Source organism: Camarhynchus parvulus, chromosome 6, assembly GCF_901933205.1.
Source record: "Camarhynchus parvulus chromosome 6, STF_HiC, whole genome shotgun sequence".
In the NCBI taxonomy this organism is placed as follows: domain Eukaryota; kingdom Metazoa; phylum Chordata; class Aves; order Passeriformes; family Thraupidae; genus Camarhynchus; species Camarhynchus parvulus.
Window position 1 is genome coordinate 633,641 of NC_044576.1, and position 16,852 is coordinate 650,492.

Below are 16,852 nucleotides of genomic sequence, written 5' to 3' on the forward strand. Positions count from 1 at the left end.
GCACACACAGGGAAGAACTGCCCCAGAGCCACATGACAACACCTTTGAGTGACATTTTTATATTTTCTTTCTCTGCCTTTGAATGACATTTTTACATTTTATTTGGAGCCGAGCAGGGAATGAGGACACAGGGGAAGCCACATTCAGTGCGAGTCAGCAGGCAAGGCCGGTATCAAGAGTCCCTCTGCAAGGCAGGATTGCAACACGGGGCTCTTGCCTCACAGCAGGCGTTGTGTTTGTCCAGGGAAAGGAGGCAGCAATCCCAGGCAAGCCTCTTCCACCTGCAGAACAAAGGCTTGATGGGACACGCAGCATAATGGGAGCCTGAATCCATTCAGTCACAGAGTCCTTGGGATGTGCCTTCTCCTGGCCCTGCAGCCAAGGGGAACCTCAACAAGAAACTTTGCCACAGAGAAAAATGAAACAAGAGAACTTATCGGTTTACAGAAGTTTTTATTGTTCATTAAGGAAGCTTTTGTGCAAAAAACAAAAAAAAACCAAAAAAGAAAAAATCAAGACAATGTTCTTTAGAAAGCAACTGCACAGTGTCCCCCCAGCATGACTCAAGCAGGTCGGGTGCCACAGCCCACAGGAAGGGAGAAAACTAAAGGGACTCCCAGCAGCAGCACAGGACTTCCCCTGGTTCACCTTGCCCAGCATGAATCCTACTAAAAACCCCAGGAAAATAAAACCTTCCCACCAACCTGCCAAGCTGTCAACGCAGCTCCACCTCTCCCCAAGAAAGACCCACACCATCCAGTGTAAAACACCAAATGCCACGCTCCGTGCCCTGGTGTCACACAACCTGTCCCTCCAGGGCAGCACTGCCCAAACACAGAGCCCATCTCCTATCTGCTCCATCTGGGATACACCACCAGAACCACTGCCCAAGCCTGCCAGGACAGAAAGCTGCAGGTATTTTATGTCTTTAGGGGAAATTTTCCTTTTTTTACCTCTTGTTTAAAGCCACGAGTGCTTCAGCAGGAGAATAACCTCTGCTGCCATCTGCAAGCACTGCCCAGGCTTTTAGTATGCACACAGATCAACTAAAGACTTGCAGTCCAGTGGTTTTCCAATGAAAAATACTCTACTTGCTGCTACAGCATTGTTACTGGAGCTCCTGCATGCCCCACACACCACAGGAGCAGCAGGAGTTACCAGAATCTTTCTGAACAGGGCTGGAATTTTCAAAGCTCCACATCTGCCCAGCTGCTCCTTCCCAAAGGTCTCCTCAGAGCTACCTCAGTGCCCCTGCTTTGGGGGTTAACCTGATCAGAAATGCACACCCAATGCAAGGTCTGTCCCAAGCAGCACAAGCAGGATTCTCACCCCCAAAGCCTGCCGTGTTCCCAGGGTAGCAAGCCTGCCTTGAAGGCTTTTTTTGGGGGGGATTTTAGGCCATTTAAGTGGAATTTCAGAGAGGTGTGAAAGGCAGGCTGTCAAGTGTGCCAGCAGAGCTTTAAATAGCCACTTTAGAGCTCCTACCACCTGCCATCTCTGCTTGCTGCATTTCCCAGCAGAAATGGGAGCTCTGGCTAACAATTCATACCTCCAGTTACTCAGCAGGGCATCAGTGAGAGTGGGTGGGCAGCAGTGGGAGGTGCCCCCAGGGCTCACAGCACCTCTCAACTTTTAGATGACTGAAATATGCTATGAGAGGAAAAGCAGAGCAGGGAACAAACAGGTTACAAGAAAACCCGTTTTTCCACAAATTCCACCCTCAGTGCTGAGCTCCCTTTGACATATTCCCAGCTCCTGCTGACTTGATCCTCCTTCATCTTCCAGTGACAGCTCATGCTACCTCCTCAGCACTCAGCTGGCTGCTTGTGGGAAGCTGCAAGACCAAGCAGAATTGAGCAACTAGGATAAGGAAAAAGGGAGTCATTCCTCAGGTACACCAGCATGCTTCAGGAAACCGACATCCCACGGGACTGGGCTTGGCAGCAGAACACCCGTGCTGGGACTGAGCAGCCCAAGGAAATCAGAAGGATGTGATCAAAGGCTGAGGGAGGGATTTCCTTAGCTAGAACAACACCATGAGCCACAAGCGTGGTCACTCAAATGCAAAGGCTGATCATTCAAACGCATCTTTTTAATTATCAGTGACTTTGAAAGTTAGCTGGGCACACAAAGCCCACTCCCTCTGCATCTGCAGAGCTTTGAAAATTCCAGCCAAAAGGATTCCCAGATTCAACATTATCCCTTAGAGTTCCCATACACAGAAAATAAACATTCCAGCCAGATGTTAAAAATGCAAAGCATGTAAAATCTTCCCAATGCTGCCTAGAGAAAGACATTTGAAAGTTTAGCTGCTATCTTGCTCTTTTTTTTTTTTAATTAAAAGATAAGAGCCTGGTCTCATTTCACAATCTCTGTCATTCTTCCCAGCACATAAACACTTCAGCCTACCAATTAAAAAAAAAAATCTACAACACACTGACTATTTTTAGGAGCATAATGGGTTAAACTGTACAATCAGAAGTATCTTTGTTAAGTCAACAATGAAAATCTGATCCTTCAACAGCAGCACTGCTACAGAAGAGTTACAACAAAGGAACTTGAAGGTCAAATTGTTAATGAGGCAGAGAGGAGGGACAGGTGAGATACAGCTCTCTGCCAACCTCGGCCCACATTTCCTAAGAGCCATGGCAAACTTTCAGAACTGGAAATTCTTCTTCTAGTTCCACACATGACGTTTGCAGTGATCAACAGCCTAAAGGGGAAGAAATAGCTGATATTAGTGGAAAAAAGCCAGTTTGCAAACAAGCAGTTCAACACCTCATCCTGAGCCAAGATCTTGGGAGCAAATACGTTTTTCTTAAAGTAAGTGATTTCAAAGAGGACTAGAATAAATAACATCCTGAGCCTCACCAGCCAGGAAGGAGCTTTAGGAAAGAAGGCTGATGACCCTTAGCCATTAAGGCCTGGCAGAAAAAGCAATACTGGAAGCCAATTTTTAGAGCCTGCTGAGAGATTGTGACATGGTCTGTTGGCTGCAGGAACACTGACTAAATATAAAGCTGACACTGTACCTTACTATAGATTCTGAAATACTGGCAGACAGGTGTGGGACACAAAAAGGAGAGGAAAGTCAGCTTTGAGAAAGCTAAGAGCTGTGAAACACCCTCTAATCAAACTAGTACCCTTTTGCTTATTTTGAACTGGAGTTCATCCACTTTGAAGTGCAGTAGAAGCCAAAAATGGCTCAGAAGGAGCTGTCAAGGATCAGAAGGAAACTGGAGGCAGAAGGCAGCTTTACTTACATTGCACTGAGCAGCAGTGTCCATGTTCTTACACCAGTAGCCTGGACCCCAGACACAGGCATCATTCCCCAGGAGAGGCTCTTTAGCTGACTCACACACTCCAAGTTTCTGGGAAAAGAGCAACAGCACAGTCAGCACCTTCCTAACTGCACCAAGAGATCTGCAGTCCAGCCTTATGTCTGAGCTTGCACCTGAGGGAGTGTGGAAGCTGCAGGAGCTCTCACTGAGGTCACAGCTGCAGCTCAACCAGCAGCCAGGCAACCTGAGCCAGGGCAGAGTTCAGTTACTGGAACTCCTTCGTATCAAGTTTGGAAAAACAGATCTTCTAGAGAGGGACCTTTCTCAAGAAATGTCACTTTGAGGGCACATGACAGCCTGTCACTGAACCTCAGCAGTGGATAACCCCTGGCAGCCTGTCCTGCTGCTGGGCTGGCAGTCACACAGCTGGCCATTCAGGCAGCCCCAGCCCTTGCACAAGGGGCTTGCTCCAAGCATTCAGTGTGCTGATTTTGATTCCAGCAGAGTTTCTGCTTGCTGGGCACTGAAAGGCACCCAGGACTGTATCAGAGCCTGCCCTCAATAAAACCAAACTCAATACTCACAGTGCAAACAAAAGTGGGATCCATCACCTCTGCCAAGAGTTGCACAACCACGGGTTCATACTGTTCCACAAACTGCACACACTGTAACAAAACACAGGGTGAGAGATTCTCCTGTGGAGCCTCTGAAAGCAGAGGGATGTGTGGGCTGCAGCAGGCAGGCCTGTGTGCTACCCCAACAACACACTCCACAAGGAAAAAGCAGAGGCTTGAGCTCTGCACATGGCACAGGAGTCAGGCACTAATCACACAACTACAATCATTGTTTCTGCCAGCTCATACCTGCCTGTAGACTATGAGGAGATAAGGGGTCACAAGGAAAAGAACCAAACAGGACAGGCTTTGGGAAAAGAACCAAGCAGAGGAAGCTTTGACTGCAAAGCTTCATCTCTGATCGTGGAGATCACGCCTGTCTCAAGAGGAAAGCACACAGAACCAGCTGGAGACAAACTTCCTGAGCAGGACAGCAGCAAGGACTCCCAGGCACTTGGACTCAAGTTATTCCCTCAGACAAGGCTGCAGCAGGAGCACTGCCGGCCAGAGCAGCCTCTCTCCCTCTAGTGGAGAGCTGGCTCCAGAGCTGAGGAAGATGCTGCTGCTCTCAGCAGAGACAAACAGCACCAATTAATAAACCAACCACAGCTATTAAACAGCCTCACAGCAGGAAGAGCTGTTCCACAGCTGCTTTAAGCCTCTAGTCTATCCCCAGTAAACTCACAAGCAGTTGCCACTTGCTGACACTCAGCAGCCACCTAATAAGATTTTCAGGTAAATCTCGATATCAGTGGTCTAACAGGTGTCCCACTGGAATTACACCAGCCTACCTTCAATTACTTCATTAATCCCCTGAGCAGGATCAGTGTTGAGAAAAAAAAAACCAAAACATTCAAGTGTTCCCACCCACTGTTCTCAGGGGATTTCCAGGCAAACCTTTCCTGACTGCAAATTAGTGCAACAATCCAGCCAGTCAATTCAGACCCTTAAAGCAGACATCTATTCAAGGGCCTGCCAACTCCCAAGGATGGGAACTGAGCAAAGCTAATCCCCCTGCACCCCAAACTCCTCCCAGCCTTTAGCAGGGAATGCTGTTACAAAAGCCAACAAGAGAAGCTGCTCTCTAGTTTTCCCAAATACTCTGCAAGATGTCCCTGCCTACAGGAGGGGGGTTGGAATTAGATAGGTTTAAGGTCCCTTCCAACCCAAACCATTCCAGGATTCTGTGTTTCATCCTTCTGTTCATCTCCATCTCCTGACTGGAAGGCTGGCTGCCACACAGCAAGGTCATTCAACTGCCTCAGATCAAGCCTTTCCCCCCCCTTTTTTTTGTTTGCTCTACTGGTCAGGAGAAGCTGCTGTGCTTTGATGTTAATTAGTAAAGGGAAAAACCTGTGAAGGATCAGGTTGCTGGACACAAGCCAGTCCCAGCTGCACCTGTGGACAGTTTGTCTCCAGCCAGAGACAAGGCATTTGGCCAAACACAGAGACCTCTGTTAGGAGTACCTGGACATTTATAGCAGAAGCAGAGACACTTGAGAGACGGACCTAAAATTAGCATATAGACAAAATATCAGATGAAACACTCAGAAAATGAGGTTGAGCTCAACTGTCAGTGTTAGGACCTAAGCAAACACCAAGACCATGGCACAAACACCATACCTGTTCACTGACAGACTCTGGCAGGAAGTGACAGACTTTTTCCAGTAAAGCTTCAATTTCAGCTGTCGTGGCATTCTTCTCCAGCTCTTTGTCTGCATAAGCCACCACCATCTTGCAGATATCACAGAAGCCACCTGCAGGTTTCACCACAGCTGAGAAGGGAAATAAAAAACCAAAGCAAACATCAGTGCTTGGATAAAGAGAAAGAGAAGAAAGGAGGCAGTGTCAGCAGTGTCCTCAAAAGAGATCTCATCATAAGTGAACCAGCTGATTTTGAACACCACAGACCCCTCCTCACCCACCTGGCTGCTGGGGAAGCTTGCTGGCTGCACAGCATTTCAGCATGGCACACACAGCTTCAGGATTTGTTGCCTCCAAGAGCATGTCAATGACAGCCTGGCCATAGACCTCGATGAAGTCCTTGCACTGGTCCTTGACACTGCCTGGGAACAGGCGGCAGACCACCTCCATCTCATGCACAATCTCCTCCTGAAGCACAGGGCAGGAGGAGAAAATGAGGGAGAGAGTTTTGACTCAGTTTATAGCACACCTTTACTGTCCCACCCAGGATAGAAATGTTGCTGTTCTGAAAACAACAGGCAATAAAATTGATTTTCCTTCCCCCTTCAGTGCAGCCCCATCTCAGCCGAAGCTGGAAGGGTACAATGCCCACCACTCACACACCTCTGTCTTGTTGCTCTCCAAGAGGCCAGTCACTTCTTTCACCATGGTCTCACAGATTTCACACAAGGAAAAAGTCTTCTCTTGAACTGAGGCCTTCTGAGTACACAGAAGAAGAAATACACACACAATAAATCAGCACTGGACCACATCTGACAGGGACAATTCCTAACAGCATTTACCTAGCTGCTCACTTTGGGCTGTATTCAAAAGGTCACACAGAACCCAAAACCAACCTCAAAGGACTAAGTAAAAAGCCTGTCTGAATGAACAGGCATTTTTTATGACTAATTTTAAGACTACAACCCCCAGGCTGCACAAAGAGTTGAACTCAGTAGACACAAAGAAATAAACAATCCCACAGAGACAGAAGGCAAGGGAAATACATGGTGGTTTTTAAAATACATTAACGGAGGACAACATTTCCTAGAATTGAGAGCACCCTCCTGTTTGCAAAAATACCCTTTGGAGAAGCCAAGGTGCTTCTTCAAACTCAGAGCTTCAGCATTCTGACTCTGATCCCTCACCTGCACATGCAGAGTGCTGCCCCATTTTTAAAAGGGATCAAAGTATTACTCCAAACAAAGAGCAAAACTCAAACTGAGAATCTGCATTCAAGGTGTCATTCAGAACTGCTGGAACAAGAGTTCCCCTTTCAATCCTGAAGCATTACCTTGTAGCTCTGGTTCAGGGCAGGCTCTGCTGTTCAAACAAATCAATCAGCTTTCCTACTTCACAAATCAGCATCAGAAACAAAAAAAAAAAGGCCAGGAATTTATATGCAGGGAGACTTGGACTATTCTGTGCATGAAAGCTGATCTTTTTCACCTAGTTTGTGACACTAAAGCAAAAAGCAAAGTACAAAAAACCCATCTTACCTCCACAATTTCCATTTTCACCTCATGAACCACCTGAGCTGGCACCAGAGGCTGAAGGGGAACAGACTTCACAGAAGAACAGAACCCAACCATGGCACAAATGTCCTTTGGTTGCTGGAAAGAGATGTGTAAGCAATCTTTAAAAGTCTAGAAGTCTCTGCCCTTTCTACAGAGCCTGTGAGCAGGCACAGAGAGCAAAATTTTGAAAGGCTCCAACACAAAGTTTCATGTCTACTTCTACTTTAAGTATTGCCAAAGCATGTGGGAAGGTTATAGGCAGGACAGCTATTGGATGGAATTTAGCAGTTCCTGTTAAAGAGGAAGAGGTTAAAAACCCCATTTAAAAAAACCCCATGAGCCCACACTTTGCAAGCCTTTCAAAAGGAGTTGACTTAAGAGCTACCAACACCAGAACAAGCCACCAGCAGCACAATCAGAGCTGCATCCACAAAGCTGCTCCCCAGCTTCAAGTAATCACAGGACAGGCCAATTATCCTGACTTCAGAGTTCACCCAAAAGCTGAGAGAAATGCCTAGAAGAACCTCTTTCCTCATCCACAAGCTACCTTCTTTAAAGCTGCCAGAAACATCATGTTCTGCAAATAGAAACAATTTCTCTCATTACTGAACACAGCCTACAAGAAACAAAAGTTGAGCTTGTTAAAACCCAAGGCTAACCATTTGTACTGCAACAATTGAATTTGCAGTGTTCTCACAGTAAGAGAAAACAGCAAACAGAAGCCTAGTCTGTAAAAAGGCTTTCTTTCTCAAAGAAATACACTCTTCATGCATTTCTTTTTTGGAACATAGAGTACTAAATGCACAAAGAAATGCCAGACATGAGGCAAACTGTTCTGAGGAGGACACCCAAAGTGAGATAGGCTGTACAGAGTGAGACACAAAACTTGCATTTTCTCACCTAAAGCTAGAAAAAGACACCCTTGGTCCTCCAGGTAATTAGAAGATCACATCTCACCCTGTTCCAAGCTTCCTACAGCAGAGGCTTATCCCAGAGTTAATACTAACACATCATGCCACAATCTCATGCACAGGCAGAAGCAGCACCTCAGAGACACTGTGCTGCTTCAGACTACTCCAGGCAGCACCTTTAAGTCAAGCCCTTTGGTTCATGCACTGTAAGAAGCAGTTCCAGGTATTAATGTTACAGCAACACCCACATACACACAGGTTCCCTCACAGAGGGATGACAGACACAAGGTCCCACAGGACAGCTTCAATTAAAAGCCCAAATTGCTCTAGGAAACCTCCATCTTTTCAGTTCATATACTTCAAACATCTATACCATTGTCCTAGATTTAAAGGTTAACCAAGGAAAGACCTGGGGACAGCTTTGCTCAAGCCCTTTTGAGCCCAGACTTTAAACCAGCAGCTGCCAGGAGCCACTGGCATGCTTCTTCCACATCTATCCTTCTGTAAGAGGGAGGATATTTTCTGCTCTACTGGCCAAGGCATAATGAAGTTGAGATCTTGGTAGCACAAAGAGGTATCTGGAGCTGGAAGTAGGACAGATGCACTGGAGGAAGCCTTTAGTCTGTTTTAATCACATAAATATCCCTTGTATCTGTCAGCACTGAGCACAGTCACACCAAGTGTACAGCTAAGAGAGCAAGAAGTGAACTACAAGCCCTTTAAGAGCAAAGGGTGAACTACAAGCAGGCTATCACCACAGGCAAGTTGCTCACCTACCTGATCCTTCTGTTGACAGGGGAGATTGGAGACAGAGGAAGAAAGGAGAAATTGAAGATAACAGTTAAGAGAAAAAAAACACATCAAGCACTTGGAACTGCATATATTCTTTCCACAAAGATAATGGAATATGACACAGTCCCCACCCCAAAGATCCTCAGCTACAGCATTTCACATTTAATTGCACAGTGCTAACCAGCATTATTCATCTGCAGTTATTAAGGCATCTTGGGCAAGACAACCTCCAGAGAGTCTGGCCAACACTCAGATGCACACAAGGTGTCGTCATATTCCAATTTCAGCTATTAACAACACACTGCATTGCAATGCCTAGAATGAGAAACTAAGTGCTGCTGGAGCAAACATTGACTTCCACCCAAATGTTTAAGGAACAGGATGAGTTTCTGAGTAGCCTATGGCAACTGGAAACAAGAAAAGGCCACTATGTTGCCAAATTCAGGTTCAAGCCAGCCAGGTGTTCACCTGTAGTTTGTTATGTCACCTGTGGCATCTACAGACTGCACTAAGGAAAGGCTTAGCCATGCTTTTTAAAGTCCCTCAGCTCTCTGGATAAAGAGGTGCTGTGTATGAGGTAAATGTATGTTGCTGCAGAAGGTTCCACTCACTTTCCATGGCTCCTGTCAGAGCCCAGAGAGCAGGAACCTTCAGACAGCAATCCCAGAAGGATGTGTAGCCTTGCTTCCAGGAGATGCCTTACCTCTCACACGTGAACTAATTTTGCAATACTGTGACAAAGCCAACTCTTATGTCCCTAACACAGTATTTGGGGGAGGGGGGAAGTGGTGTAAGCACAGGACTGAGAGAAGAGAACATAAAGGAACATGTGTAATGTATCTTCAAATTTCAAAGGATTAGAGTGCCTTTTGCACTGGAGAAGTGGTTATAAAATGGAAGGAAATGTGCTAAAGAAAGCATCCTGACACTGAAATTGCTATCCAAAAAACACCAAGTTCAAAGCACTAACACCAAAACTCAGAGCAAGGGCCCTCCCCAAAGTTTTACTGCAGTACACATTTCCTGTTTCCAAGGAAGTTAGCTACACAAGCCAGAAAAATGAACTGAGAGCAAATACTGCACTCTGCTGATCTTACCATGTGCATCATCATCTGGATGGCCAGGTCAGAATACTCAGAGATGTAGCTCTTGCACTGCAGAAAGTGGGAAGAGAAAGTCTCATGACTACCAAACTTGTGCTGTAGAGTCCATCTAGAATTTTCTAATACATCTCAAGGTATTAATTTACCTGCTCTACTGCATAACAACAGGTCTTTCAGAGCTTGGCCCAAATACAGGATGGCATTTCAGGTTACAAAACTGCTGCACAGATAACTGCTTAAACTTTTCTCTTCCTCTCAGGGCAAAAAGGCCCAGCCCCCACTGATACAACCACATTACCCACCCAGGCCATGTTTGTGGAAAAGGTCTTTAAGGGCTAGAAGCAATCTGGAGTCCTCCTCCCCCTCCCCACTCCCACACATCCCACCCAACTGTCCTGACCACAAAGTTTACAATTTCAGTGGTGTTATTGTTATACTGTGTTAACACATGCAACAGTGTCTCCTTTGTGATATTAAATAGAGAATATGATCAGGGGATTAAGGCACTGAACAAACTATTTTATGTTTGCTTACAGGACCAGAATTTTTCAATAAAAAGGGACAGTTTACCATATCGGACATGCCAGGTCCCAAACGGTCACACTCCTCCTTGGCATGAGCAACCAAAGACTTCACAAAAGAGGAGTTTGTCTTCACAGCTTCCTGAACATCAGTGATCAGCTGAATGCAATCCTGGCACACATCCCCACTTGCCTGGACAAAGAGAGAAAGGAAACTCAAGTTGACACAACTTCACATGACATGTTTCAGAAGCTCCTGTTACTACCAAGTTTCACAAACCATTCTGAGCTATGTATAAACCTTAATAACTACTCTGGAGAATACTTTGAAGCCTCAGCTAGTAGAGAGACAGACAAGCCACTGCTGGTGTGTGCAGCAGCCACTAGATGGAGATTAGGTACCTACTTGGCTCCAAAGCCCAGATAAGAGTTAAGATACCCAATCTTCAAATCTTTTGGTTTTGTTACAGACCACAGTGGGGAGGTTTCTAAATCTGGTATAGATCTTACCTGCTCCACCCACAGCAGCTTGTTCTCAGCCCACTCACTGTTCCACTCCCACACCCTGGCTTGCTGTCAACACTCTGCACCTGAGTTCATTGCCTCATCTATTGCCCTTTGTCAACTATTTGTTCTTTTCCAATCCAGTCTGTCACCCTTACATTCAGAGACAAATGCATCCCCTGAGGGGCACAGCTAGCAGGTTGCTCAAAATATGGGAAGAGCTGTTCTTCCTTTGAACCTTTGAACCCTTTGAACCCAAGCTTTCTCTCAGAAGAAATTGTTTCCAGCAAAATCTGCTTGATTATCACAGTCCTGGATGGCAACAGCACAGCACAAGACTTGCCTTTGCAGACTGCAGAACTTAATCCAAGATTATAAATATGGTCCACACTAGACCAGCCCTTAGTCCTAGCCTTACCTTAGGCTTCTGCTTGGGCTTGTCCTGAGGGTAGAGGAGAAGAGGCACATTAGCCATGAATGGGGATGCCAGCTCAGAGAAATCCAGCTCTGGGATCTTGTTGGTCTGGAGCTGTTTCTGGAGCTTCATTGATGCAAGGTGCTTCTGAAGGGAGTGGCACAGAGCAAGGGCACTGCACACAACCTCAGGTTTATCCTGGGGGAGACAAAATACACACACAAAGCTCCAAACTGATGTCACTTTTAAAATTCAGAGTAGAGAGTCATTCAGCTGAAACATGGTAAGACAGGGAAAATGTTTCATAGCAAGGAAGGAGTCTTCAAATTAATAGTATCAGTGATCCACAAAGGATTCATATGCACAATCTGAGGCAGAAGAGAAATTCTGGCATCGAGAGGAGCACAACTTTTAATACCAACACCTGAAAATCATTATCTACTTACAAGCTCTTCCTTGACCATATCCATGATAACTGGTAGGTAGGAATCCACAATTTCTTTGCACTCAGAGACAAGGCCTGGGTCAGGAAGAAACTCGCAGGTCTTTTCCAAGTAAGAGCGGATCTCATCCTATCAAAGATGAGGTGAGCAGAGACACATTATATTTCTTTCTCAAATGCTCCTTCCATTCCCAAAATGCACAATACAAAGCCTGAAACAAGCTCCTCAGACTCAGGTGGGTCCAGGTAGCAACAAGCAGAACTAGAATGAGGTTCTACACAACAGACACATTTTCCCCAGTTCTGGACTTCTGTGAGACCCTGCCACAGCACAAACATGTCACACTGCTCGTGTGGCCTGCACAGCCCAGCCCTGCCAGAACACAACACTTACAATTAAGAGGAGAAAGTGAACTTCTGGGCTCATGGGACAGTGACTTGTTTAAAGTACCCACAGGCTGACAAAAGAAAAAGGGAAGCAGTGCCCACAAACCAAAACAAAGGCCAGCTGGTGTAACCACCCACTCCTAGAGACTGCAGTACCCCACCTTTTAATATTGGTGCCCCCCTGGCACAAGAACAACTTTATTAAGTCAATGTGTTAAGGCATGGGAGGCTCTAGAATTTGCTAATTTCTAAACCAGCAGAGGCTGTTTAAAAGCCTTTCCCCATGCACTCTAGTCCCTTTCAACATCAGCTGCTTATGTTAGGAAAACAACACAGATTATTCTTCCACCCCCTCACCACGAGACCTGGAAACTAAATAGTGTTTTGGGGTGAGGAGAAAAGGAGCTTTGCTTACCTCAGTGCCATTATCCTTTAAAATTTTGCCAGCAACTGTCACAAGCTCCTTACACAAGTCACAGGGAATACTGCTCTGGAGAGAGAAGCAGAGGGTTACTTGGAGAAAGACGTGCCTGTAAGAGCAGAGTGTGAGCAACAACACAAAGGGCAAACATTACATCTGGAATTAAGGAAGAAAGGTGAGGCCAGGGTGGGGAGAGTTATTTTTAAACAGAGTGAGGCTATTTCAGGCATGTCCAGCCTCAGTTTCATCAGTAAACCAATGCTGAATGAAAGCTGGCATGCTGGCACTTGTTCATTTCACCTCCTCCCAGTCCTTTGAAATACAGAGTTGATTGCCCCAAGACACCTTCTCCTTTTACCTTTTCCTTCAGAGTTCACCCTTGCTAGAAATCTTAGAACATTTCAGGTTGCTTCAACCATTGTAGTTGTGCTCTGACATTCCTCCCTTCCCCTACTTTTCCTGAAACTGAAGTATCTCTACACAGACATAGCCAATGTGGACTGAATGTATCTGTAAGTAAAACACCTTTTTCTCTCCTAGGAAACTGTGAAACAACACCCAAACTACAGCTACATCTAGTAAAGCCCTCACATTTAGTGCAAATGCAACTTGAAAAGTAATGAGAAAATGATGTGTATATGCACTGTATGACAGGTGGCAATGTAAGAACTTCATCAGAAGTGATCTGCAGATGGACATTCCATTCAATTTGAAGACGAAGAGGCCACATTAATCAAATCCATTATCTATTGGGAAAAATGTACTCAGTACAAATAATTCTCCCATCTTCATACAGGCCATGTAGCTGCTGCCTCAGTAACAATCTAGCAGAGTGTGCTGCAGCGAATGAAATGTCTGATTTTAGGGACATCTTGGAGACAGCAGGGCCATGCATTACAAGATATAGGCCTGAACTGCTCCTAAGCACCTTGTACTCCCCAGTACCACTGCACTGATTGCCTTTCCTGGGAAGCCTGCTGCATATTCCAAAGCTTGCATTTCTGCAAGCTCAGGCAGCTGCTTTCCACTGCGCCTGGTTAATATTTCCAAGCCTTTCTTTAAACTTGCAAAAGTTAAATATGTATGGAGGATCAAAGGGTGTTACTAAATGTAACATTTGTACTATTATTTTCTGTCATGCCTTCCATAATTTAGCACATGGTGCATCTTTCTGGGAATTTTAACCTTTGAAAAAGACCGAAACAAATACACAGCCTTTTCGTAATAATTGCTGAAGTTCAGAAAATACTCCTCTGAATTAGGAGTCAGTAATATTACAGAGGAACAAGCGAAATCCACTAGCTCCATTCCATACATTGCTGGGTGATTGTGCAACAGGTCACAGGAGAAGTCAGCAGACAAGTTGTGCAAGGCAGAGCAGTGAAAAGCAACCTCCATCCAGCACCCAAATTAAGGCACAGCAACCTCAGCAGAGCCTGATGTAGCACTTAACTCCAATCAAAGACTTGAGAAATCTCCCTCAGCGTGAGGACAGCAGCCACCTGAGCCCCAGGTGGGCCTGGGGGCTCTCAGAGGCTGGCACTTACCACGGCAGGCTTGCTCCAGACGTTCTGCTGGCAGTGTTTGAGTGCCCCGCACTGCGACGCCGTGCGAATGCTCTGGCACCACACCTCGGGCCCCTTGGCACACTCCTTCTGCCACAGCACAGGGCTGGCCACAGCTGCCAGAGAGAACAAACTCAAATCAGCCTTCCCAGATGCCTAAATGGCCACCTCTTTGTTCACTGCAATCCAGAAATTTTTGGCCTGTCCCAAACACAGGTTACAGAGTTAAAGAAAAAAAAAACAACCTGGAAAAGGCGTAAAGGTTGAACTTCCCGAGTCTCAGCACCTCAGCAATCTGCTCCCCCATCATCCACCTTTTGTAAAAAAAATATTAAAATCCCAAAATACAAAACCTCACTTTGCTGAGCACACAAGAACTACCAGATGATTTGAAACAGCAAAGTTGCTCATTACAGAAATTTACCCTACAGACAGCTGTGTCACAGACATCTTTTGTGAAAAATCCTTTCCTTAGGATTTTTTTCTCCTGAGAAGCTGAGAGGCATCAAGAATTAAATGTAAACAATGATTATCTGCTGCTGTGGAATGTAACAGGCGCATCTGTGATTGGTCTCATGTGGTTGTTTCTAATTAATGGTCAATCACAGGCAGCTGGCTCAGACCCTCTGTCTGAGGGTTATTATTCCATTCCTTTTCTATTCTTCTGATGAAATCCTTTCTTCTATTCTTTTAGTATAGTTTTAATATAATATCTATCATAAAATAATAAATCAAGCTTTCTGAAACATGGAGCCAACATTCTCATCTCTTCCCTCATCCCAAGATCCCTGTGAACACCGTCACACAAAACCTCGCTTTGCTTAGCACACAAGAACCACCAGATGATTTGAAACAAAAACTGCTCATTACAGAAATTTACCCTACAGACAGCTGACTCCCAAAGCTACAAGCTCCCTGTTCTCCTGCCCTGCTGGCACTTGAGCTCTGAGCCAGCCTGTGATTGCTGCCTGCATTCCTCCTCCCACATGAAGCATCCTGTTCTCACACAGCAAGTGAGAGAGTGAGGACAGATTTTAGATTAGGAGCCACAACAATGTACACATTGCATGCAAGACTTAAGAGCAAAAACACTGACCATAAACAGAAAGCTTTAAGAATGTTCTTAAGGAATGTTCTATCATACTTTTTAAACCCACTAAATCTATTTAGACTTCCTTTTTTTTCTCTTGGTTAGGTCTTCAACTGTGTACAGAAAAATCTGTGGGGGTGAAAAATGTACCAGTCCTTTTATGAACATTACCTCCCATCCCATGTGGGACTGCCATGCAACCTATAGAGCTTTCAAATAATATACAGAATATCTTCTCTGGACAGTCCTGGTAAAGAAATGTAAAGTATCTGCCCTATGAGCAATCAGTAGGACAAGTGAATCAAATGCATGCTTTTACTGACTTTCCAAGCTTTTTATTTTTTTAATCGTGTTGTCTGGACCTGTTTGCACTTCACAACTTCTCTCAGTTTCTAAATCCATCCTATGTGTCAGTAAGCTCTGTTTCCTCAGGAGACATTGCAATGCCCTACATTGCACTAACCAATCAAGAAACAACTCCTAAAACCCTACAGCAGGCAGGCCCCAAAGAAATCCACCACGGTCCAAGCCTACAAGGCACTGCTGCCAAACTTCACAAAAAATTTTAAAAAGGCAAAACAAAACAAAACATAAACCCAACCTGCTCAAACCTGTTAGCTGTACAGGTGTTCTCTTTACATCAATGCTGCTTGCACTTCAGAAAACCCTGTAAAATTACTCTGTCAGCCACAAGGCAGGAGTTCAGGTGTTTCATTCCCATGAAGCTTCTGGTAATGTCACAGCAGATGAACAATCACTTTCCCATTTCTCATACCTTGTTGTAAGCCATTAGAGGATCGATTCAAAGCTGAATTACCAGTGCATCTACAAGGTACACGGCCACCACTCACCAAACAGCCAGATAAACACTGCTTTATAGGTGGCATTCTGCAGCCTTCTCAGCTGTTGATTTATAAAGCCTGTTTACACTGGGCTTCAGAGGAATGACCCATTTTTTTGAAGAAAAACGTGCTTTGCACGCCTGATTTTTTACACAAGAGCTTGAAGCTTGTCACCCTCTCTCCCAGTAAAAAGCTTCACTGCATATTATCCTTGAGCAGGACAGCCTGGGAGACTGCAGCAGAAAGACTTCAAAGCTTCTAATAATGTATGGTTAGCAAAATATTTACAGCCTATTCTAAACTCCAGCATTATTGATCTGGAGGCCTTAAGAATAGTTAATTTTCAAAGTCAGAGTGGCCAGCCAAAGAGCTGTCAGCTCTGGCAGGGTGAGAATAAACAAGAACACACTTGGTTGAGGGGAAGTTATTCTTCCCTTTCAGATACTGGCACTGAACAGTGGTAGGAAGGTTCTGGAAGGCAGAGTCAGGCTCTGAATGAAGTCAGTCAAGACCTGGACTTCAAACAGTGGAATCAAGGATTCCCAACTATTTACAAGCACAGCTTTTAACCGATGCCTTTATCAAAAGACAATTACCCTCCTACACTGAAGCACACTGCAAACTACAAAACTGAACTATACAACTCCAAGAACAGTTATCCCAAGCAGTCTCTCAAACTCTTGATTTAGGAGAGTGTTTTAAAGCCAAATGGAGGCATTCATGCTGTAACTTGCATTGGTTTGATCAGGCTCTCAGTGAGCTTT

General features: G+C 45.1%; 1 protein-coding gene across 1 annotated transcript; it reads right to left on the reverse strand.

Moving 5' to 3' along the window:
• Positions 1-433: 433 nt before the first annotated feature.
• On the reverse strand, positions 434-14,463 carry LOC115905099 (prosaposin). Its single transcript, XM_030951193.1, has 15 exons — positions 14,443-14,463; positions 14,139-14,312; positions 12,586-12,660; positions 11,788-11,913; positions 11,345-11,539; positions 10,472-10,615; positions 9,896-9,952; positions 8,784-8,792; positions 7,078-7,191; positions 6,203-6,298; positions 5,821-6,007; positions 5,519-5,670; positions 3,866-3,946; positions 3,264-3,371; positions 434-2,713 (listed from the first exon to the last, which is right to left on the reverse strand). Exons 1-15 carry the CDS (start codon positions 14,461-14,463, stop codon positions 2,678-2,680), a joined length of 1,575 nt encoding a protein of 524 aa, XP_030807053.1. The 3' UTR covers positions 434-2,677.
• Positions 14,464-16,852: the final 2,389 nt, after the last annotated feature.

Bases quoted from the DNA above. Each gene is read 5' to 3' on its own strand.
- LOC115905099 (XM_030951193.1), bottom strand. From the start codon at position 14,463: ATGGGGGAGCAGATTGCTGAG. The intron at 11,914-12,585 runs GTAAGCAAAGCT...CATCTTTGATAG, and splicing joins TAAAGGATAATGGCACTGAG to GATGAGATCCGCTCTTACTT. The intron at 6,008-6,202 runs GTGTGTGAGTGG...CCTGTGCTTCAG, and splicing joins TGGAGAGCAACAAGACAGAG to GAGGAGATTGTGCATGAGAT.